This window comes from Pelophylax lessonae (genome assembly GCF_965119305.1).
Source record: "Pelophylax lessonae genome assembly, chromosome: 5".
NCBI classification, from domain to species: Eukaryota; Metazoa; Chordata; class Amphibia; order Anura; family Ranidae; genus Pelophylax; species Pelophylax lessonae.
In genome coordinates this window covers 191,869,179-191,894,977 of record NC_138772.1, presented here as the reverse complement: position 1 = coordinate 191,894,977, position 25,799 = coordinate 191,869,179, and the positions used below count along the sequence as shown (strand labels likewise).

Below are 25,799 nucleotides of genomic sequence, written 5' to 3'. Positions count from 1 at the left end.
CTGGGTATCTTCTTGTTGCGCTTCCTCTTCCCTCCTTGGCTTAGATTTTGCAGGGCTCTGCATTGAGGGTGATGCAGGAGAAGAATCTGTTGAGCGTGCTACTTTCATAGGTGAGTTGTCTGTCGGTTGCTGGGCTGTTGTATGTCCTGCCTCTGGTGTCATCTCTAGAGGGCGAAGTGGTTGTGAGCCGGGGGTGCCCCTGCCGCCATTTTGGCGGAGTCCCGCTGCTGTTTGCGGTGCCTGCGGGTAAAACTCCGAAAGTTTGCGTAGTTTCACGGCGGTTATTTTCCGTCTAGGCATGACAAACAACCCCAGGAGACCACCTCCGGTATGTGACCTCTGTATATGATAAGCTACTAGCTTCAAAGGAGTAGGTAGATAGGTAGGTAGGTAGATAGGTAGGTCCGTTCTTTCAATGTCCAGCCACTCTGTGCAGACCAGTATGTAGCAAAAACGGATGTATGGCAAAAGCTGATCTCCCGCGGCGAGGCAGTGTGTGGCGAGGACAAAGTTCCCTATGTGTCTTCTAATGACCCCCGATATCCGTAAATGTTTTGCGGCCGTCAGTAATGCAGCCGTAGCCGTAGTGTAGCCGTAGCTATGGAGCAGGCTCCATAAATTGTTGTTTAGGTAGGTAGCAGGGACTCCTCAAGAGAAAGCATGACCCAAAAACTGGTCTTCTCTAGAGCTCCTGGTGTTGTGCACCCTAGGGTAAGGGTCAAAGGGGTTTGCTTTGCTTTAGAACTGCTTCACTCACCATACAGGTTTAAAGCAATGCAAAAGCAGCTGAGTCACTTGCAATGAATTCTGAATGATCCTAAAAGTGTCACAAACTGTTCTCAAAAACACATGCAGACCTAAAGGTTAAATGTAGGACATACTGCCTATGTAGTTCTATCTACTTGCCTTTTTATTGTCTTCTTTGCAGATACTCACTGAATGTACCATTTACAGTGATGCAAGTGGTTTCAGCTATAATTGATTATCTTGCTTTTCTATACATGTTGGAGTTGGTTCTTTATTTTTCCTTTTACCCTGACAAAACTCTTAAATCATTAAAATCAAAACTCATGCTGCCTTTGCCCATTGAAGCCAATACAGGCCCTGGGCCCCTGCTGGTGACACAACTGAGAGGGTAACATTGATAAACAGACTGTTATAGTGCTTAGAATAACACAAGCGGAAGCAGAAGAGTTCAGCCAGAGATGCAATGAAGCAGAGGTGTACAGGCATTCAAACGTTGGTCTCTGAGAAGCTAGACTCTCCCAATTACATTCCCAACAGAGGGCATTATTGATTGTCATGATAAACCATGTTTGTTTTATCTTGCATCTATTAATACATAGAAACCATGCTTTCCATATACTTCACTGTTGATGTAAAGAAAAATGCTGCACTACAAATAAAAAAAAATAATAATCGACCAACAGGTTTCATTTCAATGGTGTCATCAGGAACACATACCCTGCCCCTGATGACATCCTTACAAAACATGTTGGAAGGAGCAAAGGGAGAACACTGGAGTAAGAAGAACTGGCCATGGTACAAAGTAGACTCTCTTGGATGCCTGTGCAATGCTAACAGATACATATCTGTAGCACTCTCCTAGTTAGGTGCTAGGAAAAAGCATCTATTGCTCCTGCTGCATATCAGGGGAGCCTGATCTATTAGGTTGCCTGTCACATGTTTCCAGGTATGATTCACTGGGTCTGAGGGAGTGTCCCCACTGTATCCAATGAGGGAGCTTGTTGGACGGTGGAGGAAACCCAGCCAGTGACATCAGGTTTTTTACGACAGTCCCAGTGGGAGGGCATTCCTGCAATGCATCCTGGGATTGATCATAAATTCCGAGGGGACATGTGACAGGGCATTTTTGGTGGGAAGCAGAATCCCAGGAGAAGGTGGAGGGCTGTCTCTCCTCCTGCAGTGTGTGAGGAAGGGTGGTCGGCCTAGTGAACCAGGTGTTAGAGCTGAGCTGCAGAGGATCCATAGTGCTGAAATGTGGAGCTGCTGGCAGAGTCTCTCGGGAAAAAGAGTGTCCGTGAGTACCAGGAGATTTGTCTAAGGTCCCTTTCACACATGCGGACCGTTAAGATCCGCCTGTCAGTTTTTTTTAGGTGAATCTGAACGGATGCCCCATGCATCTCTATGGGGCAGCGGATGTCAGCGGAGACATGTCCGCTGACACCTGCTGCCATCCGATCCAGACGGATGGAAACCCTATTTTCCATCTGTCCAGTGGATCGGATGAGACCGTCAGGCAGTCTGTTCTCATCCGATTCCCCCATAGAGAACAGCGGGGATCTGACACCTCCGTCTCTGCACAAAGAGCGGAGACAGAGCTGTCATCCACCTGCTCAGCTGGGATCAGCGGATCGATCCCCCACTGAGCAGAACGGAGTCCACCAACGGAGCAGACAGGTGTGAAAGGGGCCTAAGGGTCTGCCCAGGAAGAGGACCACTCCAGTGAAGTCAGGGGATCAAGGAGCTATCTCACACAGAGTATTACAGAAAAGGGGGTGCCCTATAGATAACCCTAAAGAATAGGGACAACGAGGGTGCCAGGAAGAGCCCTGAAAAGTTTTCTGCAGTACAGTCCATTTATCTCAATAGTTCATTAACTACTTCTTCACCGCTACTGACAATCTGAAGCAGCGGCCTTGCCGCACTCAGCAATATTCAGTCGTCCCAGCAGATTGTGCTTATTTATACAAGTTGGGAGTATCCCACTCATTCCCTTCTCCTATCCAAGTTCTCAAAAAAAAAAAAAAACAAAGCTCCTAGACTGTTTCCTGACTGAGCCAAAACACTTGAGAAAAATGTTGAACTGTCAAGCTGTTGCTAATGGTAACCCAGGGAACCCGTAACCAGCAGCTTCCAAGGGAGAAGTGCTACATATCCTAGCTCAATGTGCAGCTTCCTGAGTGTTACATCTCAGTGAGATCCTTAGAGCGAGAGTACTCTTTTTTGTTTTCTCCTACACACATGTAAGTGCATTTTAGTGTTAAATACCAATTATACAGTGAGCACTATTTTGTTCCTTTTGTGTTTTTCCTGGGTTTGCCTAAGAGGTTTTATCCTGAAAGCTTTGACATCTTTACCCTTATAGGAGGAGCAACAGCCTTTATTTTTGTTCTAAGACTTGGTTTCACACCTATGCAGGTTGCAGTTAATGTATTTTTCATTTCTCATCCATAGACGTCTATAGAATCAAATAAACCCTGCTGGTCACTGGTCCTTTCCAAAACGGAAAATGCACAATAAAAAAAACATAAGTGTGAACCAGGACAGCGATCTTGCTGCTGGCAAGCAGGTAATTTGTAATTCTTTAAGTCCCCGTTCACACTAAGGCGACCTGTGAGGCGACCTGGTCGCCTCACAGGTCACCTTCCATAGGGAAGCTGCGGACCCGTTCTAATAGGAGCGACACAAGTCGCTCCGACTTAGAAAAAGGGTCCGGAGCTTCTTTGGGGCGACCCGGAGGCGACCGCCATAGACATCAATGTTATGAAGTCCGTGGCGGCCGCCCCCCCGAAGTCGGATCGCCCCTGTGTGAACGGGGCCTCAGACGAGAATGTTCCTCACAGGAACAAATATTTAAGTTTGTTTTAGCACTTGTTGAAAACAAAGGGTTTATAAAATTTGACTTTTTAAAGTCTTTTACAGGTTTATGGATAGGTTTGGACACTACACTTTTTGTAGTTTACATGCGTTTGTGTCCAATAATTCATAGGAACAATTATTTGCCTACACTGGTGCCTCACGCTTATCTCTATATCTGAGGATTGTTGTTTATCAGGATTAAGATTTTCTATTCTTGTTTTCTTTGGAACTGCATTTATTTCACAATTATTAGGAGGCAATTCAGATATATGAATTTCACTTTTATTCTTGCGGCACATTGGAAGCATAAAAAAAAGGAAGTTTCATGGCTTTTGCCTATTACCTTAATAAACACTTTTTTTTTTGTATCGAAAAATGAGAGAGGAAAAAAAAAAAAAAAAAACACACATACCTTTGGTACCAAGTAGGCTCTCTTGTGTTTCTCTATGAGAGAGAATGGCAGTCTAAACCCCCTCCCCCCCCCCCCAAAAAAAAAAAATAAATAAAACCCACACACACCACAGGATTAGTTACTATACCAACACCACAGGCTTCATGGAACAGTTTGTGAGACAAAAACAAAGAATTCCCAGCTCAATTCACCAACCAGTTTGCTGACCAACCAAATTAACCTGTCAACAGTATGCGTTAAAAACCGGGGTTAGTTAGCATACATTTGCAAACACATGTGTAAGCTGCAGGGCCACTGCATGGCACCCTGTATTGCCTGCAGTCCTAACTCCTGCAAATTTATGAGAGTCTCCCCAGTGGAAGCACATGCATTCTAATGGATAGATAGGGGGCAGGTGAGCCTGGAGGTAGCCCAACCCTCCTTAAGGCTCCACTCACATGTAGGCATTGGATCGCGAGCAGAATTGCCACGATTTCGAACCAGTGCAAGTCACGGGACGCCCGTGTGATTCCTGTGACTTGCAATCGTACCCCAAATGTGGCACGATTTTGCCATAAGTCGCCCGACAGATGGCGGTAAAATCACGCAAACAGAAGCATGGGACGCCCGTTTGCGCAATTTTTACCACGATTCGTCGGGGGACAGTCGCGGCAAAAAAAAAAACGCGTTTGGGGTGCCATTGCAAGTCACGAGAATTGCACAGGCATCCCACGACTTGCAATGGTTTGGGATTGGGGGTAGAATCGCAGCAATTCTGCCTGCAATCCAAAAAGCCTATATGTGAATGGAGCCTAAAAGGCACTAGGGGGTACAGTGGACACCCAGCTCATAGCACAATGGTAGCAAAGGCATGGGGGGGGGTTTACTCACCAGTATACATCAAACAAACAAAATGGCCCCTGCCCCACCTAAAACTGGCCTTCATAGCAAAGAGCACATGGAAGGGCAACACGTGCGAGACAAAAGAAAGAATTCCCAGATCGATCACCAACAAGTTTGCTGACCAACCAAAATAACCTGTCTAACAGTATGCGTTACAAACAGGGGTTTAGTTAGCACACACTTCATGGAACAATGTTATATAGATACTGTAAAGTGTTCTTCAAAAGATAAAATCAGGGGCATTCAAAATGGCTCTGACAATGATCAGGCAATAATTCCCTCAAGAACTACCTGCGCCCAATACGGGCAACCATTTGCACCAGTGTCCGTAACAACCTACATGTGGCCAATTAAGGTAGTTTTTACTACTACCTTGCTGTTTTGTCAGCAACATATTAAGGAATTACCAGTTTTCTAATTAGTAAACTGTCAGTACTCAAGAGTACATGGCTGTGCTGGGAAACGGCCATGTATGCAACAGCTTCCAGCAGTGCTTTCTCCCTGGCCCCGTTGAGCTGATGGTCAGGAGATTCTCTGTCCAAAGGCTAAAAGTAAAACAAGAGTCAGGATCAGTGGCGGCTGGTGAAGTTTTAGGATGGGGGGGGGCGCAAGACCCCGCCCTTCTATTTTGGTCCCTCCCATTTCTCAGAAGCCACACCCCTTATAGACCCCACCCATTTTGTCCCCTGTATTCTGCTTGCATGAACCAATTCTCCCAATATATCACATATTAAGGGCTCCATCAGTACTAGTATATCCCATAATAGGGAGCAGGGGCCCTATTATGGGATACACTGACAGAGTGGCACAAACCCCACAGTACAGGCCCCTTGTACAAACCCCACAGTACAGACTCCCTAGCACAAACCCCACAGTACAGACTCCCTAGCACAAACCCCACAGTACAGACCCCCTAGCACAAACCCCACAGTACAGACCCCCTAGCACAAACCCCACAGTACAGACTCCCTAGCACAAAACCCACAGTACAGGCCCCCTAGCACAGACCCCACAGTACAGACCCCCCTAGCACAAACCCCACAGTACAGACCCCCTAGCACAGACCACACAGTACATGCCCCCTTTCAATGTAGTGACCAGCGTACATGCCCCCTTTCAATGTAGTGACCAGTATACAGGCCCCCTTTCAATGTAGTGACCAGTATACAGGCCCCCTTTCAATGTAGTGACCAGCGTACATGCCCCCTTTCAATGTAGTGACCAGCGTACATGCCCCCTTTCAATGTAGTGACCAGCATACATGCCCCCTTTCAATGTAGTGACCAGCATACATGCCCCCTTTCAATGTAGTGACCAGCGTACATGCCCCCTTTCAATGTAGTGACCAGCGTGCATGCCCCCTTTCAATACAGTGACCAGCGTACATGCCCCCTGCAGAGGTATGGCAGTGGGAGAGATGGGATCAGGCAGAGGGATGGTGGTGGGAGAGATGGGATCAGGCAGAGGGATGGAGGTGGGAGAGATGGGATCAGGCAGAGGGATGGAGGTGGGAGAGATTGGATCAGGCTGTGGGCGGGATGAGATCAGACAGAGGGATGGAGGTGAGAGAGATGGGATCAGGCAGAGGGATGGCGGTGGGAGAGATGGGATCAGGCAAAGGGATGGCAGTGGGAGGGATGAGGGCATGAGGCAGAGAGGGATGGCAGTGGGAGGGATGGTCATGGGATGAGGCAGAGCAGAGGGGGATGGCAGTGGAAAGGCTGGATGGATGGATGGTCATGGGATGAGGCAGAGCAGAGGGGGATAGCGGTGGAAAGGCTGGATGGATGGTCATGGGATGAGGCAGAACAGAGGGGGATGGCGGTGGAAAGGCTGGATGGTTGGATGATCATGGGATGAGGCAGAGCAGAGGGGGATGGCAGTGGAAAGGCTGGATGGATGGTCATGGCCCATGATGACCATCCATCCAGCCTTTCCACCGCCATCCCCCTCTGCTCTGCCTCATCCCATGACTCATGGGATGAGGCAGAGCAGAGGGGGATGGCGGTGGAAAGGCTGGATGGATGGTCATGGAGGACTGACAGGACAGGAGGACCACGAGGACTCACTTACCGGTGGTGATGTCTTCTTCCAGCAGATGACCTCCGGTGGTCTGGTCTCCTCTCCGGTGCCGCCGTCACTCCCGTCCAGTGTCCACCCGACTCCATCGTCCGCGGTCCGGTCCACTGCTGCGAGTGACGTCAGCGGGGTCAGCGTCGGATGTCCTGGATGCTGTGATTGGTCCAGGCTGGAGGCTGGACCAATCACAGCCAGGAATCCACAAAGTGGGGGTTTCCAAGGAATCTGCCTTGCGCCCAGGTTACGCCCCCACGCCCCCCAGAAGGCAGCCAATCGGCGCCTCTTCTGGGTGGTAACCCCACCCCCCCCCCACATCGGCTGGCGGCGGCGAACGCAATTTTTTTTTTTTTCAAACTTTATTGCTCGTTTTGCAATCTTTTTTTTTTTTCCTTTTTTCAGGGGGGGCGGCGCCCTGGCGCCCCCTATGCACCGGCCGCCACTGGTCGGGATACTGGTAAAGTCATTACCAAAATATTGGTCATCCGAGTGAGATGGGGGGAAACAGACTAGTTCCCCATCAGGTCCGCTATACTTTATTAGCGCATGGCAGTGGGCAGATTTGAGCTACAAAAGCCAATAATCCATAAGAATGAATATTCTATACCCCCCTCTCAGTAAAAAAGGCATAGGCTCATATCAGCCATGTTGTCAGTGTGTTGGAGCTTGGTGTATTACAGTAGTAGGATAACTACTACTTTGTATCCTCTGTTCACCTCACCACTCTAACCAACCAAAGACCCAATAGCTCCACCCCCCCCCCCCCCCCCCCACACCTCCCCTCCATTAGCAATAACAGATTGCTGGTTAGTTGGGTCTGGTTGCCGATTTTGTGATTTCTTGGTGGTCTCCCTTCTTTTTATGCCAACAGTGTAGTCTTGTAGGCCTAAAAATGAGGTGAAGGGCCACACATCTGTCTCTCCTTCTGCAACGTGGCCAACCACAGTACACATGGGTTGGCTGGACACAGAATGTGGGCTGGTGATGTTTTGCTACATTTGATCACTTGACTATCAAGCACCCTGCCTTTTGTGTGTGAGCAACTGCAGGGTGGAGAATTCCCTACCCACAGACAACTGGCCCAGTCCCAACAGTTGCCTTCTGGGATTTGCCCAAACCCATCTGCAACATCAAGTTTAAATGTTGAACTCCAGCCAAAAACTATTTTGGCATATGCACTAAAAAGAAAACCTGAAGTGTGTTCCATAAGTCTGGGTGCAGCATTTGGTCTCATGCACACAGATGCACTAAATAAAATACACACCATTGCCTCTCATTACTCAGCTATAGTGATGTCACGAACATAAAATTCGCCGTTCGCCAGCGGCGAACATCGGCGAATGTTCGCGAACCGCCATAGACTTTAATAGGCAGGCGAATTTTAATACCCACAGGGACTCTTTCTGGCCACAATAGTAATGGAAAAGTTGTTTCAAGGGGACAAACACCTGGACTGTGGCATGCCGGAGGGGGATCCATGGCAAAACTCCAATGGAAAATTACGTAGTTGACGCAGAGTCGGGTTTTATTCCATAAAGGGCATAAATCACCTAACATTCCTAAATTGTTTGGAATAACGTGCTTTAAAACATCCAGTGTGTGTATATGATCAGGTCTGATGTTGTATCGATCAGGTAGTGTAAGGGTTACGCCCGCTTCACAGTGACAGACCAAACTCCCCGTTTAACGCACCGCAAACAACCGCAAACAGACCAGAACCGACCAAAATGGGACAGGAACTGGGCTTTAAGGGTTAGGTTTAGTGTTAGGGGCTAGGGTTACGGTAAGATACTTAGAGTTAGTAACCCTACGCCTCTAACCCTAACCGTCTAACCCTAAGCACTAAAAATAACCCTAGCCCTAACCCTAATTCTATTTTTTTTTCTGGTTCTGGACATGCTACAGAGCTGAAACTTCACAGGTACACCTTTTAGACCCCCAGACACTGAATCACACAAAAAAAGTTCTTAAAAATTGTAATTTTTTGATAGAGAGCCAATTATTGGAAAAATAAAAAAAAAAAAAACTCTGGATTTAGCATCTGGGGGGTCTAAAAAGTGTACCTGTGAAGTTTCAGCTCTGTAGCATGTCCGGAACCAGAAAAAAATACGAGTTAGGGCTAGGGTTATTTTTATGGCTAGGCTTCGAGCGGGGGGGGGGGGGGAACCTATGGCCGGGGGGCCGTATGCGGCCCTCAAAGTCATTTGGTCCGGCCCCCCGTGCAGCTGTGCCTGTGTCTCTCAGCTGATCAGTCAGAATGGAGCCGATGCATCCTGTATAGTTTCGGCTCTGTTCTGACAGTCTGTGTGAGTCACAGGCGGAGTGATATCAAATGCACTCCGCCTGTGACCAATACAGGAAACATCACCTCTTCCTCCAGCGCAGCGTCGCAACTAGCCAGCAGCACACACAGCAGTACCAGCCAGAGCCAGCAGTACCAGCCAGCTGTACCCACCAGCTGTACCAGCCAGCTGTACCCACGAGCAGTACCAGCCAGCAATACCCACCAGCAGTTCTTTTCAAAACTTACCACCGCAAAGAGTCGCCTGCGCTCCAGACTAACCGACTCAAACCTGGAAAACCAGTTGCGAGTAGCAATATCATCAATACCAGCTAACATCACACCTCACCAAAGAGAAGCAGTTGCAGTCATCACATTAGGGGTGAGTTAATTAAATGTTTGACCAAATATAACAACAGGCACATTTTTAAGTTGATAATTTTGTACGGCCCCCGAATGATTTTTTTTAAATACCCAAATGGCCCTTGGCAGAAAAAAGGTTCCCCACCCCTGGCTTAGAGGGTTAGGGTTAAGGTTAGAGGGTTAGGGTTAGGTTTAGTGTTAGGGGCTAGGGTTAGTAGCCCTACCCCTCTAACTCTAACCCTAAGCACTAAAAATAACCCTAACCTTAGCCCTAACCCTAACTATTTTTTTTTTCTGGTTCTGGACATGCTACAGAGCTGAAACTTCACAGGTACACTTTAGACCCCCCCAGACAATAAATCCAAAGAAATTCTTTTTTTTTTTTTTTTTTTTAAGTTTTCCAATATTTCGCTCTCTATCAAAAATGACAATTTTTAAGAACTTTGTGTGATTTAGTGTCTAGGGGGTCTAAAAAGTGTACCTGTGAAGTTTCAGCTCTGTAGCATGTCCAGAACCAGAAAAAAAGAGATCATTTTTCAGTAGAGCAGGGATGGTGGGAACCCCTTTTACACCTATATGATCTTTTTTTTCTGGTTCTGGACATGCTACAGAGCTGAAACTTCACAGGTACGCTTTTTAGACCCCCCCCAGACACTAATCCAAAAAAGGCATTCCTGCCACCGTATATATCAGTGGTGGGTGGGCACGCAGTGGCACTACAGTGGGCACAGTACACTGTGGACCTGACAGTCACTGGCAGCCCAGGCAACTGCAATAATAAAAATTATTTTTTTTTCAATTTGCAACAAGATGCTGTGCCACCGTATATATATCAGTGGTGGGCAGTGCACTGCAGTGGGTACAGTGCACTCTGTGGACCTGACACAGCACTCACTGCAATTATGACAGAGGAAAAAAAAAATATTTTTTAAAATGCAAGGTACTGTGCCTGTGCCACCCGAAATGAGTGTGGTGTGCACACAGTACAGTCTGTGGTGGGTCTGTGGCCTCTCACACACAGCGGGCAGGCAACTGCAGTGTACAAATATATATATATATATATATATATATATATTATATAAAAATCCTCAATTACCAGCCCTTAGAAGGGCTTTTTGGGGTGCTGTCAGGATGCTGTCCTTACAGCTGTAGTGGACCAAGAACACTGCAAGACCAGGAACACTGACTAACAACTGTCCCTAGCTTAACAGCAGCAGCAGCTCTCCCTGCTCTCACTAACACACTGCTTCAGAATGATCCAAGATGGATGCTGCCCTTGCCTATTTATAGGAGGTGGGAGGGAGGTATGCTGATTGGCTGGAAATGTGCCTGCTGACTGTGAAGTTCAGGGTCAAAGTTTGCCTCAATGATGTATTATAGGGGGCGGACCGAACATCGCATATGTTCGCCCGCAGCGGCGAACGCGAACATGCTAAGTTCGCCGGGAACTGTCCGCCAGCGAACAGTTCGGTACACCTCTACTCAGCTACAGCCAACACTACTGGTGTGCGTTTTTTTTTTTTTTTTTTTTTTTTACATCCTGTGTGCATGGGGCCTCCCAGACAGTTCTGACATTTGATCATTCCCATACAATACAATCAGCACTGAATGTCCAGTGCTGAGCATAACCGTTCCAGATGGAGAAATCTGAAGATCAGTGTCACTTCATCTCCTCGAAACATCCTTTAATGTCAAGGAATGCAAGATACTCTGAATGGAAGATTGTGGCATTCACCCCTTAAGAGTGTAAAGTATCATTGAAAAGAATGCAAGACGTTCACTGAATGGAGGAACTGGAATGCCAATGACCACTGTGATCCAAGTACACCAGCTATAATTAACTCACCATTGAAGATTTGTAACAAGTGCACTGTACGGGTGAAAGTCGATTGTATTTAGTGTGGTTCCCCCCCCCCCCCCCCCCAAAAAAAAAAAAAATCCCAACTGCCACACCTGAAATGTTGGCACTGGTTCATCCACGCACCCCCCCCCCCCCCCTTCATTGGCAGTACCTGGCTTACCATGCCTTTTGTTTGACAATTGCTTATCAACTCTACAAATGGCCACAACATTAAAGATACACCCCCTATACACACACACACAGTAATCGGTCCACAGCAACGTTTGGATTTTCTGAACTGTGAGCACAGTTAGACAAAATAGCCTGTGAATCAGGCCAATCACCCACAAGCATGTGAACACCAGCATGCCATTATCTTATCAAGAATGAATCCATGACTTTCACAAGTATTATTAACCTTTATTTTTTGCTATTAAATGTGATTTTAGTGTAATTTTACATTTTATAAGTGCAATTTTACTTCTGTGACAATATTTCATTTTTCAAATTTGACAATCCTTTATAATAAATCTTTTAACTGTGCCTGTTCCTTTAGACTATTTGCCATCAGTTTCCCTCTCTAGTGCATAACAAGGTACAAAGAATTTGTGGGTAGGTAGGACTCCCTCTCAGGAGTAAAACATTGTTTCATGCAACACTCACACACAAAGAAATAAATATACATATACATTTTTTTTAAATTACACAATATAAAGCAGATGAGCTACTTCTTCCTGGTGCCACCCTTCCTTAAGCTTTGACCTAGAAGACAGAAAACATAGCAAGAGTAAGCCATTACCATTGTGAGTGAAAGAAGGTGCGCGAACCAATAAATTAAAGTAAAAGCAGCAGTGAAAAAAATCAGAAATGCAAAAATGTGTACCATAAATTATGTTACAAAAGTGCGCTAATAAATCAAGAGAACAAAAATGTCCATGTAAATTGAAAGAACAAAAAAAAAAAAAAAAAAAAAAAAAAGTGTCCATATAAATATAAATCAAAGTGAATCAAGTCCTTTATATCAAAAAAGAAGTGATCCCAAATGGAACACACAACATTTTTTTGAATAAATAGTGGGTGTTGAACGTGATGAAAAGTAGGTGATATGACCTCTTCCCAATAGACAGTCCAAATACGTGACTAACACAATTCAGTGATGACACCCAGTGATGTGTGTGGACTCTTACCACATATGAGAGAGATGAGAGCATATGCGGAAATCCAATTGGCCAGCTAGATGGAACAGGATCACAACTGGAATGGATAGATCATCAGCTTCTCGGTTGGGGGGGGGGGGGGGGGATCTGTGGGCTTCCAGAGGTGAGAATGCCACCAAGGAGGAGATCACACCAAAAAGAAGGGACTGATAATAAATTTGGAGGTAATGCACCATCAGTCCCATTCTCTTTTTGGTGTGATCTCCTCCTTGGTGGCATTCTCACCTCTGGAAGCCCACAGATCCCCCCAACCGAGAAGCTGATGATCTATCCATTCCAGTTGTGATCCTGTACCATCTAGCTGGCCAATTGGATTTCCGCATATGCTCTCATCTCTCTCATATGTGGTAAGAGTCCACACACATCACTGGGTGTAATCACTGAATTGTGTTATAGTCACGCATTTGGTCTATTGGGAAGAGGTCATATCACCTACTTTTCATCACGTTCAACACCCACTATTTATTCAAAAAAATGTTGTGTGTTCCATTTGGGATCACTTCTTTTTTGATATAAAGGACTTGATTCACTTTGATAATATTTATATGGACACTTTTGTTTTCAATTTACAGTGCTGTATCTTGGCCTAGGGCGGCACTTTGCAGGGGGGCAGCAAAAAAGCTGCACCTGCACAAAAAAAAAAAAAAAAAAAAAAAAAAAAAAAAAAAGCCTCCCCGCCGACTTGCGCTACCCTTTTAGTATAGTGCCAGTCTTATGGGGCGAGTTGGGCCAGAGGCAAATCAGTCTGGCACCCTCATAAAGCGGTCACACTGCTACCTGCTGATAAGGATCTTCACACTGCTACCTGCATGATAATACCGGCTGGTGAGGACATTCGAACAGACCGCAGGCCGCCGACCACACTTAATACCACTGGCCCGACAGCCGCCAATGCTAATAAGTCTGGCACTGCTGCCTAACGCTCCACCTACCCTCCTCCACCCCCAGGTATGGCGGGCATCATGTCAATAATATAATTTCATTTCTTTAAACATCCTTGTCCGAGCATACTGAATTGCGTCATATACAATTAAGACTGATTGTATATGATTGCAATAACATTTTGGACCTATTCACCTCAATGTGCTATCGCAATATGTCACTGCTGGGTTAGTAAGATTACGCCAATCTTATAAGATATTTGGACTTGTGTTTGCTGCCACTGATTATTTCACTTATTTGTATACTGACTATGGACTTCCTATTTATTATACAAAGTGAAATAATCCTATGATTACAATCAGTGGCAGCAAACACAAGTCCAAAAAATATTAAATAAAAAGGAGTAATCTTTCTAATCCAGTGACAAGGCTGTACCAATGGCCACTGATAAGGTGGCACTGATGGGGCTGCACCGATAAGGCAGCAAGGATGGACTGCACTGATGGGCACTTATAAGGGGGCAATGGTGGGTATTAATAAATTGCACTGATAAACTGTGGTTGTTGACTGTGGTTGTTGTCTGTGGTTTACAGTTGACAGGGCGGGTCATGGAAGGGGTGTGGCCTTTACAGGAAGGGGTGGGTCACATTTAAATTAGGGGGTGCACAAGTTTAGTCAGGCCTAGGGCAGCACAAAACCTAAATACACCACTGTACATAGGACATTTTTGTTCTCTTGATTAGCGCACCTTTGTAACATAATTTATGGTACACATTTTTGCATAAGCCATTACCATGCAATCCCCTAAAAGTGGGGGCTTCTTGTGGCTACTATCTGCAGTCCAAAACCCCCCAAAAAATAATACTGGGAAGCTCAGTGTTCTGCTGCTTCCCCAGCTGTTAGGCAGCTGAGAACAGCATAGGCGATACAAAAAAAAAAAAAAAAAAAAAGTTTAAAATGAATTCATGCTGTTACATACCTCTATAGAAGAAAGATCTGGGGATTTCCCATGCTTCTATGTCTTCTGTATCAGTTCGTGCTTGTTTTCTTTTAGAAGACTTGCGCGTTCCCTTCTTTTTTGGAGGCTTGTCTACAGTAATAAAGGGGGTGCACACACAGACACAGAAGATTTAATTCACAGATATTTACTCCCACAGGCATTTTTTGTTAAGCCCTAGAAGGTTACCTTTATATTTTAAAATGAACCTGTCTTTGCCCACAGTGCAACCAACAGGCGCTTTTAATTTAGACCTCTCCAGAAGTTTATACTAGACTTCCTTTTGCTTCCTCACCATTACGGTATGAAAAAGAAAGCCCTAATAAGTCTGTAGATGCAGCTAAAGGCCCGTACACACGTGCAGATTGTCGGCCGAAAAGATTCGGCGGCCGAATGATCGGCCGATTTTCGGCTTGTTAGTATGATGCTTCCAACAGCGCACTTTCGGCCGAACAGAATCTGTCGTGCAAGCATTAAAATTTTTGTTTGCCGACACCAGAACGGCCGATTGTTCGCCAGTCAGTACAGAATTCGGCCGACAGACAGCAGATTTGCAAGACTGGGCATGCTCAGAAAAGAAAAAACACACGGAATGTTAACCATCACATGACATCACTTCTGCAGTCGGCGGACAAAATTCGTGTGCAGTCTTTTGCACTTTTCAGCGGACACGACAGCCCGGGGACAAAAGACGGCCGATCGGTCGGCCGACGATCGGTACGTGTGTACGGGGCTTTACACAAGGCTTTAAAGCTGGATTCATGGGATAGCATCAAATGGCCACACCATCAGAGGAGTCATATTTTTATAACCAACTGCATTAGGTATTTCCTGGAGTTCCTGTCTCTGAACAAAGAGGTAAAGAGAAAAGTATCTGGGGCATTTAAAGCAAACCCATTTCATCCTTATTGGGCAGAGATTTGCTTTAAGGGCCATATTTTTTTTTCTCAAGTAGAAGGTGAATGTTACAAACCCACTACCAATCATCACCACTATAAAACCCTTCCCACCCCACAATGCTGTTGTAACACGATAACCCATGCAGGGGACATGTTCAAAAAAGTTAATTTTTGTCCTCCACTTTGAGAGCTAGCAGACCCAATTTTAGATTGGTTTAGCTCCCATCATCAAATATAAGAATAACCTGTCCCAATACAGATCTACATACACTTACTGGTAAGAATTTACTTTTTATAATAAATATATTTTTAATAAAGTCTCATTTTAGAAGCTAAACAGGTAGGTACAGTGCTGTGAAACATTTGAGGCAGTCAATATCTTCAAAATCAGTGTCAATTTTGTTGACTATAATACAAAAAAAAAAAAAAAAGACTAAAATGTAATATTAGTCAAAAGACAGTAAATTCATCAGCAAAATTAACATGGCAACACCACATAAGTAGGGGGCATCCACCAAGCTGTAAAAAAAAAAAAAAAAAAAAAAAAAAAAAAAAAAAAAAAAAGGCTTCTCAGGACTTAGTGATGATGCCTTCTGGTGAAATGCATTGGGCATTTGTCCATGTCATTGTAGCAGTATTCCTTCCAGTTTTGTCACATCTGGCACGCATGCCAGCTTTGGCTATGAGAATTGTACTGTACCAGGAGATTTGTAGTTTTTGCAACTGTATGGCACACTAAAATCTGATTTTTACTGGCATATGAATTTTATGATACAACTTTCAAATAAACATACTGCACGATTTTTCAATATTGCCATTTTATTCTGGGATAATGCAGCTGATGCTGAGCCTATTGTGATGCTAAGGAGATCCATTTAAGCTGTGAGTCTAGGTGGCCCAAAAGGCATTTGGTCATACTGGTGACATTGGATATATGCCGAGTCTTTCCTGAAGTAAAGGAGTTCCAAATAAGCTGTAAGGGTCCTGGTGGCCTAAAGTCATCTGGCGAGTGGCCCCCTTATATTACAAATTAGAATGGTAGTTTTACCTCCCTCTTATTCCAAGACACAGGAGGGGGTGTGACAACCTGATTGGCAGAAATCCACCCATACCATAATATTTCCACAAAATAAAGATTTGATTACAAATATGTTTGTATGCCAATGTAAAGACAGTTTGATTTTTTATTACTCTGTATTCCAAAGGCTATTTTTTTTTTTTTTAATATGTGACCAGTAGCAGAGGACTAGAAGCTCCTCCTGCTTCTGTTTTCCTGCAGACAGGCTAGGAAAGAGCTGGGTCATGTGACAACTGTATATTGATGGGGGGGGGGGGGGGGGGAAAGCACTTTAAATAGCAATACCATCATCCATATACCGAAATCGAAGGGACAATGTAAATTAAACTGTGTTTAGTATCACTTAAATATATTCTAGCTTGTAAACCATATCTGTAATGTAATGCATTTCTCTTGGAGTACAAAAACATGAGTTTCCTCAGCATGGTTTAGAATCCAAACAAACACAACTACCTTGCTCTTGGATTTTGGCTGCATCTTGCAGATAATATGCAGGTTCTGTGAATTTGGGCTTAGCACCTCTTCCAACCCAGTACTCTTCAACAGTTGCCCCAGAGGTTTTCTTTTGGGATTTTCCTAATTGAAGCAGATAATGGGTTACTAAATACTGGTTACTTCTGTATCACCACATCAAAAGTAAAAAACGTAAAACAGTTACAGAATTTCTTCTGGCATTACTTTCTATACCCAACAGTGTACCTTATAACATTCAAAATGCCCCTTGCTATAGGGAATATTGTAGTGGCACTCAAATTCACTAGCAATTCCTGTAAAATGTGATTTTGACTGGTCCATTCCATAGACTGTTAGAAGAATCTTCTTCATATGGTATTGACACTCAAAACAACTAAACTTACCACCCGTTTTCTGCTGAGGTTTCTTCAGTTCGGTCACCTGTTTGTAGCCTCTCTCAGCCTTCTCATAATTTGCATAGTCACATGCTTTAAGTTTATGCACCTGCTCAAGAGCTTCCGTTAAACCCTTTTTCTTTACTTTAATCTTTTCTCTGACAGGCCACCCAACAAGATGGGCTGGAAAGGCTCCTTTTGGTGGTTTCCACAAAATCCTTTGCTGAGCAATCTGCTTAAAGAAGTTGGTTTTACCAAAGTCCAACTGCTCATTTGGTAGATCTTCCTCAAAATAATATTCTTCATCCGTCTCATCTTCCTGAAATTTGTGCAAGTTTTCTTCCTCCAGTACCCAATATTCTTCAGAATCTTCAGGTTCAGACAAAGATTGACTCTTTTTTGGCTTCTTCTTTACAGAGTAAACTTTCCTCTTGTTTAAGCCTTTTATGGGTACTCCAATTTTTCGGCTCCTGCTAAAAACACCTTTAACATTTTGCCCAATAGAAGGGCCGCAACTTTTCTCATATCGGCTACTAGCATGCTTCACTGGCACGTCATCCTCTTTCAGAGAGCCACCACTTTGAATTTTCTCCTTTTCTGAGCTCTCGGCACTTCGTCGGAAAGCGTATAAGCCTTTTCGAAGCATATAATCTGGCACAAAATAGGAAACTGAAGCATTATCCATGGACGAGCCCTCATCCCTAGATGAAAGCTCCTCAGATGTAATGCTTAATATACTTGGGCGCTTTTGCTTCCTTTGAGACATATACAAATCATAGTCATAATTTGCTTCTTGGTTTTCTATCCAGGCCACCCAAGAAGGTGAGGGGATAAACTTTTGTACAGAGTCCTCTACCCATACACTTCCATTTGCCACCTTTATTTCTCCATTACATACAGACTGGCTTTGAGCCACTTTCTCTGGACATGCATCCAGTCCAGTTAGAAGCTCTTCACTTGCATCTTCAGATTCATCATTTTCCTCTGAATCTTGAGTTGCTTGCTGGACATCATATACCATACGTGCAACATCAACATGTTCAACAAGAACAGACTGCTGGACAGGTTCTCCTTCTAGTGGAATTGTTGGTCTTGAGTTTTGTTTATCTTGCTTAGTAGATTCTGGCCTTGGTTCGCTAACTTGCACAAGAGAAGTCTGGGTTTGTGTTTCATGCACTTCATCAAGGCAGAGTTTAGGAGGTGGCAACTGCTTACGCTCCTCTGCATTTGTGAAGGATATGCTCTGCACTGCAATATTTTCTTCAGGGTGGGGGCCATACAATACACCCTCACAAAACAGATCACGCTGCACTACATTTTCTGGTATCTCTTTAACTACTGCCACATCATATATTGGTATAGTTTCTTTATAAGACTTCCACATCTGTATGGCAGCAGGAGAACCACTTCCATACTCTATTCTTACCTCCTCTTTCTCATATGCAAAGCTTCCTGGAGGCATGTTTCGATACTGTGCTGAATTGCAGGCATTTTTGTGAAAATCTCTTTCTGGCATTGCTGTCACTGGAGACATTTCAGCACTCTCCAAGTTGTGTTCATTCTCTGTGCTGATGCCAGATGAATGAGAAACTGCATTTCCTTTATCACAGTCTTCTCTTTCTGTACTTGGGGGCTTTTTGGTTACATATTCAGGCTGCCTTGGATCGGTCTGGGTTTCTTTTGTTTCGGTTCTTCTCCCTGGACTGGTGTAGTGCCTAAATCGTGTGGCATGGTAAAACATGGGGGATGGTGGAGGAGGATTAAAATAAGGTCTCCGGTTCATTCTCAAGTTCATTTGCTGCTGGGGGACATAAAATCCAGGATACTCATGGAGTGGGACTGAATAATAGGGCATATATGGATTTCCCCCCCGGAAACCTGGAAAGAAAAAAAAATATGTATTTATAGCTTCAAACTAAGAACCAGTAGGATTATTTTCAAAACATTTAAGATTTTTGTAAAGTGTATTCTATTAAGGAACACAGGAATTTTCAAACAGAGGTATTATACTGTCACCTAGAGCAGTGGTCCTCAACCCTGGCCTACAGGGCCCACTAACAGGCCAGATTTGCAAGATAACTGAAATACATCCCAGGTGATATCATTTGCTGCTCAGTGATTGCAGTACTCTAGTCTGCATCTCCCCAAGGTAATACCTAAAATCTGGCCTGTTAGCGGGCCCTGTAGGCCAGGGTTGAGGACCACTGACCTAGAGGATAGGATACTGGCATACAAAAGCATTAAACCAGCTCTTTGTAAAACATTGTCTCCAGCTTCCATATCTTAGTTTTGTAATACATAAGCCAGTAGCACAGAGGCAGAACCTGTGCCCTTGGAAGAAGTTTTTCTAGTATTAAAATTTCAGTCCATTGAAGGACATAGGAAATCAAATTCTGAAACAGTTTGGGACATCCAGAAGCAGTCCAACTAAGAGGTGGGCAAAAGCCATGAAGAGCATTTAACAGGTTCAGAGAGCTTTATATTTATAAAAAAGAATCCATGCCTGAACCAAGGCTAGATGTAGACAAAGGTTGAGCAAACAGTGAATGCCATGAGTAAAGAGAAGGCATTCTATAAATATTTAGTTACAGGTACTTGTTCAGCCCTGTCAATGTACACATCTGGGAAGGTAGGCATCTGATTTTATGTCCAATTCCCATCAGGCAGCCATCTTCATGGGGGAGCCTTAAAGAAATCATGTCCAAAATGATGCAAGAGCCAATACCTAAAGTTAGTGGCTGGTCAGGGCTAGATACCCACTGGTTAGGGATATTTAATGCAGGGAAAGGTTCCTGGTGAGTAGGGACAGCGCAGGGGACCTTCTGAGGAATTCCTCCCTAGCGAGCCAGATCAGTGGGGCCATTCAGATATCTCCACCCCTCTAGCAGAGGCTATCCTCCATTAACTTCACTCCTGAGAGGCATGCAACTGTGTCGTTAAATCATGTGCCAAACGGTCACCCAATGTGACAGTTACAAACCAGAACTATTTTTAACCTTCTGCTTTGCTAGTGCCTGAGTGTATAGCCCCTCCCAAGCAGATATCTTGATTGAGGCCCCACCTACAAACCGGCTGCCACAGTTAAGTATAAAGCTCTTGATATTTGCTCCAAAAGGGTCTATGAAATGAGGGCATACCTTGGCAATAAAGTTAAACATTGATTCCTAGAGCATCTACAACAGAGCATAGAGCAAAAAATAAATAAAATAAAAATAATAATAAATAAATATCCTAAGTGAAAAGCTAAAGCTTAAAAACAAGAGGTTCCTCTAAATGTAGAGTGGCATGTCCTGCATCAACCAAGTTAGTTAACATGGTGTAAAATGTAGTCATCAGCGGGTGGTTCAAAAGCAGCTTCTCCAATAATAGACTGTGGGACTCAGATAGTAATAGAGAACAAAAAAACCTGTTTTTGGTTCATACCAGAGGGTGTGCCCTGGCTCTGGACCTAAAAATAGCTATGCAGATATCAATTGGTAAACAAAGCATGGTTACTGCCACAAGGCAGAGCCCAGCACCCAAAGCCCAATTCTGGGCTTGTACCTCAGTGTTCCAGTTGGGTAGGGTCCATGTATGCAGCTTCCAAAGCTGCTACTGACTAGCTCAGGCAGCATAGGAAGGAAAAAAAAAAAAAAAGTTGGCTTTTGAATCTTATGGCTTAGGAAGGACAGCAATGATGATTGGAGGAGAGGTTATACAGGTGAGCTGGCTATATTTTATTGGACAGTGCCAACCTCTTGTAGGCAGCCGTATAACCAACTGTTTCAGAATTCCTGTGTCCCCCCCCCCCCCCCCCCCAAAAAAAAAAAAAAAAAAAAAACACACCCACACACACCCATTTGGGAAAAATTTGTAATCATGTGGCAAATGCTGCAAAACAACAATGGAAAGATACATATAATAATTTTTTGGTAAAAGCTGTATTGAAGGGCTTTGGCTTCCCCAAACATTTCAGTGTATATAGAAAGCAATTTTTATCAAGTATGAAGTACTTGGTTTAAGGGTACATTTACCTGGTCCAGGGACACAGTATGGATTGTAAAGTTGGGTAAGGTACCAAGGATTTGGGAAAGGTAGTTGTGCTGTTTGCTGTGCATAAAAGAAGGGCCTCTGTTGCGAGGTGGAATACTGGCCGCTTTCAGGAGGTGGTGCTGAACTGTTCATTTTTGGAGCTGGTAAAAGAACCAGTTGAAAGTCAGACTGCTTATATACACTACAGAAAAAATAAAGATAAACTAAAATGTAAGATTCACACATTACATAGAACATGAATTCTTGCCCCCTACATAATGGGACAAAAAAAAAAAAAAACTTAAAACAGCATCTATTACTTGAAATCAGGACTGGAGGTAGGCATTGGGTTTACCAATAATCACCATATTGTAAGTATTTCTACATTGGTGCCACTAGGCTCCAGGGCACATAACTGTTGGACTGCCACTTGCTCTTGGAGCAAGGCCACTGCAGATCACAATTCTCTTTGTGTACTGTGCAAAGAGGATACCCCAGGCCCTTGTACCAGTGTTTTTTTAAGGCGTCGTTTTGTACTCCAGTAAGGAGCACAGGTTGCAACTACTTTATTCCACCCTCCACTATATTTGTAATGTTGGTAGAACCCTTGCTTACCTCCATAGTGGGAACAGTTCTGTTTGGATGGCACTACATTGCTTCTGAAAGTGTTACAGGAGGAGTCTTACATTCAGGGACTATAAGTTGCGAGAATACTAGTGTGGATAAATTGCTGCTTGAGAATATGCCAGATCATTGAGTCATTTAAAATACACTGCGTCATTGAATTACAGTGTGTGGCTACAAACTGTGTATACCTATATCTCAAGTTGCATGATCATGGCATGATTCTCTCCAACAACTTGCATTGATTACAGTTTCTAACATGCAAAAAGATTAACAGGTTAGGAACTATGCATGTCCCCTGAACAGCCACATCAGCAATTTCCTGTGGGCAACATATATCGTCTTGTGTCCTAGCAATGCCTTTGTTAAATATTACATTTGGCAAAAGCAGCATAATGCATTGGCAACTTCAAACCTGATAGGTTTGCCAGTTTTAAAGGGAAACCTATACTGACAAGTATGTAAACTTCCATTGCTGGCCATTTGAAAAGCTGTTTGCCTGGCTTCCCTGTAGAGACTATTGCTTGAGGGTAAGAGAGCAATTATGCAGATAGGCCTCCAATCCAGTGGATTGGATCCACTGTAAAACCCCACAATGGATCACTAAAGCTGAAATCACCACTGGTGGTAAATTAGGAGCAGTTTAGACCATGTCTAAAACTATTATATAGCTATGTCTCATTAGAAGGAGTGTTGCTATTAGGAGTGGTCTATTTCTGAGATTAAAATTGCTATGTTCATGGTCAGTTTTGGTGTGACAATGCGAACAAAGCATATAGTTACTGAAATAGGCGGTACCAATCTCTTGATTATTGGATGTACAATATCCATTTCACACTAAATACAGTTCAAATTGATCATTTTAGTCAGTCTTCTAAAAACATAAGCAAATATATTTGAATACCCTTTTTATAACATGGGATACAAGCACAAGGGATCAATACATGGGATTAACATTGGACACAAGCACAAGGGGATTACCAGTACATGGGATACAAGCACAAGGGGATTACCAGTACATGGGATACAAGCACAAGGGGATTACCAGTACATGGGATACAAGCACAAGGGGATTACCAGTACATGGGATACAAGCACAAGGGATTACCAATACATGGGATACAAGCACAAGGGATTACCAATACATGGGATACAAGCACAAGGGATTACCAATACATGGGATACAAGCACAAGGGATTACCAATACATGGGATACAAGCACAAGGGATTACCAATACATGGGATACAAGCACAAGGGATTACCAATACATGGGATACAAGCACAAGGGATTACCAATACATGGGATACAAACAAATATCAAGCAAATAGGGATCAAAAAAATAAAAGGAGCAAAAAACAACTCAACAAGCTATATATCCTATTACTTAAACACTGCTAATATTTTTAGGAACTACAAAACTCCTAAGGCATAACTACACCTACAACAGCAGTCTGTACCCTGTGCTTTTTAATAGGAAAATTAAAAAGGACCCTACAAACAGTCCCTGCACTTACCTGATTACATCCCAAAGCACAACTAACTTTCCACTACTCCTTCAGCACCTGTTAGAGGTTTTATAAATTAGCTAGCTCTTCCTGGATGCCAATTAGTTAACACATGATAATGGACTGTGGATGGGGCTGGTAAGCAGACAAAATGGTTGATAATAGTGGATCTGGGATTTTTTTTAATGTAAAAAGGAATTTTTTAGTGTGAGTATGCATACTGTAGAATTACTTTCAATGTTTCAAAAGATCAAGGAAAAAACTTGCTATTGTATGATTGAACTGTCAAATATGTGCAATCGTGTATTAAATGTACAAAAAAAACTGCAAGAAGCTGATTTAGGAAACTGGAGTAAAGAAAATGGAATGGAGTTGTTGCCTATAGCAACTAATCAGAGTAAATATGTAAAAAGTAAAGCAGTAGCTGCTATGGACAACAACTTTTTTGCTCTAGATGTACTTGTTCCCCTATTCATAACTGCAAAGTTTGGGCTTGATAGATTGCTCAGTAGTCAACCTTTTACCATAAAGTGACACTAATCTCAAACATTTTCTGCATTAATTACAATAAAATATCAAGCATGTTTTTTTTTTTTATTTCTTTATTTTAAGTCTCGTACCATTGTTTGTTTTTTTGGTGCCTTTTTTCACCCTGTGCAAACTCCCCATACATTCATACACCTCACCAGAGCAAACAGTGCCACTATTTGTAGTCACATGATCTGCTCTATGTGTGCTATAATTTCTATAGCATTGAATGGGTCTGCACGTAGATGTGTAGTCCTTCTGGGGAGCAAGCAGGTAAGGGTGGCTACGTTCACACACAAGGGGGGCATAGAGAACGAATGTAGCCACCCTAGAACAGGAAGTCTGAGAAAAGAAGAAAAAAACTTTAATTTGAAAGATAAAACATAGGAAGAGAGAGATAGAAGGTTCATTTTACCTACTGTGTATTTAAACATATTGCATTTATTTTATAAAAATTGTGCGTTTAGTGTCACTTGGATACTGCAGGTATAGTTAGGGTGCATCTTTTATTCTGAAGCAGTTCCAGTTTTACCCACACGGGGGAGTTTACTAGTTACACTGGAATATTACCTATCAGAATTTGGAATAAAGAAAACAGGAGCAAAATGGAGCTTTTGCAATTATTAGTCCGTCGGGTTTCATCATATGAGAACATAAAAAACTTATTTTCAGTGTTATGGGCAAAAGATTAACTTTTGCATTACTTGAATTAAATGACTGACAAAGTCACTTTCTTTTTTTTCTGTATGAGTACAAAGTATTCAGTAAAATGGAAAATGTATTTTACACATACTGTAATTTTCTTTTCCTGACATCTCTATGGCATGACGCAGGAGTTGACTCCGCTCCTTATTCACCCCCGAACAGGGGAGGACTGGGCCAGGGGGCAGGGGGGCAATGGCCCCCGGGCCACTCTGATGCCCCTTAAACAGGCTGCACTGCTTCTGCCACAGACATGCCTAAAGGATTGCTGGTGAAGAAAAGTAAAATGTTTCCACTGCTGACCTACTGAGTGCGGGATAAAGCATGGATGGTGTATGCTGTGTCTGAGCAGAAGCCGGTTCCATGCCCCACTGGAGACTCTCCTCCTCCGGCCAGCCCTGATCGAGCTGTCCCAGCTCCCCCCAACTGCCCCCTGCTGGCTAGGTCGGGAAACAAGAATCGGCCGGTGAGTAGAGAGTACCTGGAGCAGAGCTTCAGCCTGAAATGGGGGTCAGAAGGAGGCTGGGAAGAGAGAGAGAGTGGGAAAGTGGCCGAGTCGCTGCACCATGGGCCTCTGGTTTGTACTTGTCCCCTGGGCTGAAAGTTGCCAGTCAGCCCCTGCCCCCGAACACACAAGATGTTTACCTATACATTTGAGTCCTGCCCTTGCAGTCAGGTGATGCTCCAGCAGTATAAATTTAAAGCCTCAGGCCCCTTTCACATGGAGGTTCCGATGGGGTGTGTCTGTTTTTTTTTTTAGGTGGTCCCCATCGGAAACCGCCTTTGCTCTTTATGGAGCGGCAGATGTCAGTGGACGTGTCCAACCACACCCGCCTACATCCCATCCGATCCTTCAAAAACAGACGAATGGGAGCCCATTCCCCATCCATCTAGCGGTCCGAATGACAGCTGGATGGAAATGGACATTCGGTCTGTTTTCATCTGACCGCCCATAGGGAACATAGCAGAGCGGTCACAGACCTGTCATCCACCTGCTCAGCGGAGATCAGAGGACAGATCTCCCACTGAGCAGGCAGATCCACTTAACG

General features: G+C 43.9%; 1 protein-coding gene across 1 annotated transcript; it reads right to left on the bottom strand.

Moving 5' to 3' along the window:
- Positions 1-11,978: 11,978 nt before the first annotated feature.
- LOC309556921 (uncharacterized protein) lies at positions 11,979-21,547 on the bottom strand. Its single transcript, XM_082259489.1, has 5 exons — positions 21,392-21,547; positions 17,388-19,256; positions 16,984-17,106; positions 14,536-14,646; positions 11,979-12,219 (listed from the first exon to the last, which is right to left on the bottom strand). The coding sequence occupies exons 1-5, from the start codon at positions 21,540-21,542 to the stop codon at positions 12,182-12,184; spliced, it is 2,292 nt and encodes a 763-aa protein (XP_082115615.1). The 5' UTR covers positions 21,543-21,547; the 3' UTR covers positions 11,979-12,181.
- Positions 21,548-25,799: the final 4,252 nt, after the last annotated feature.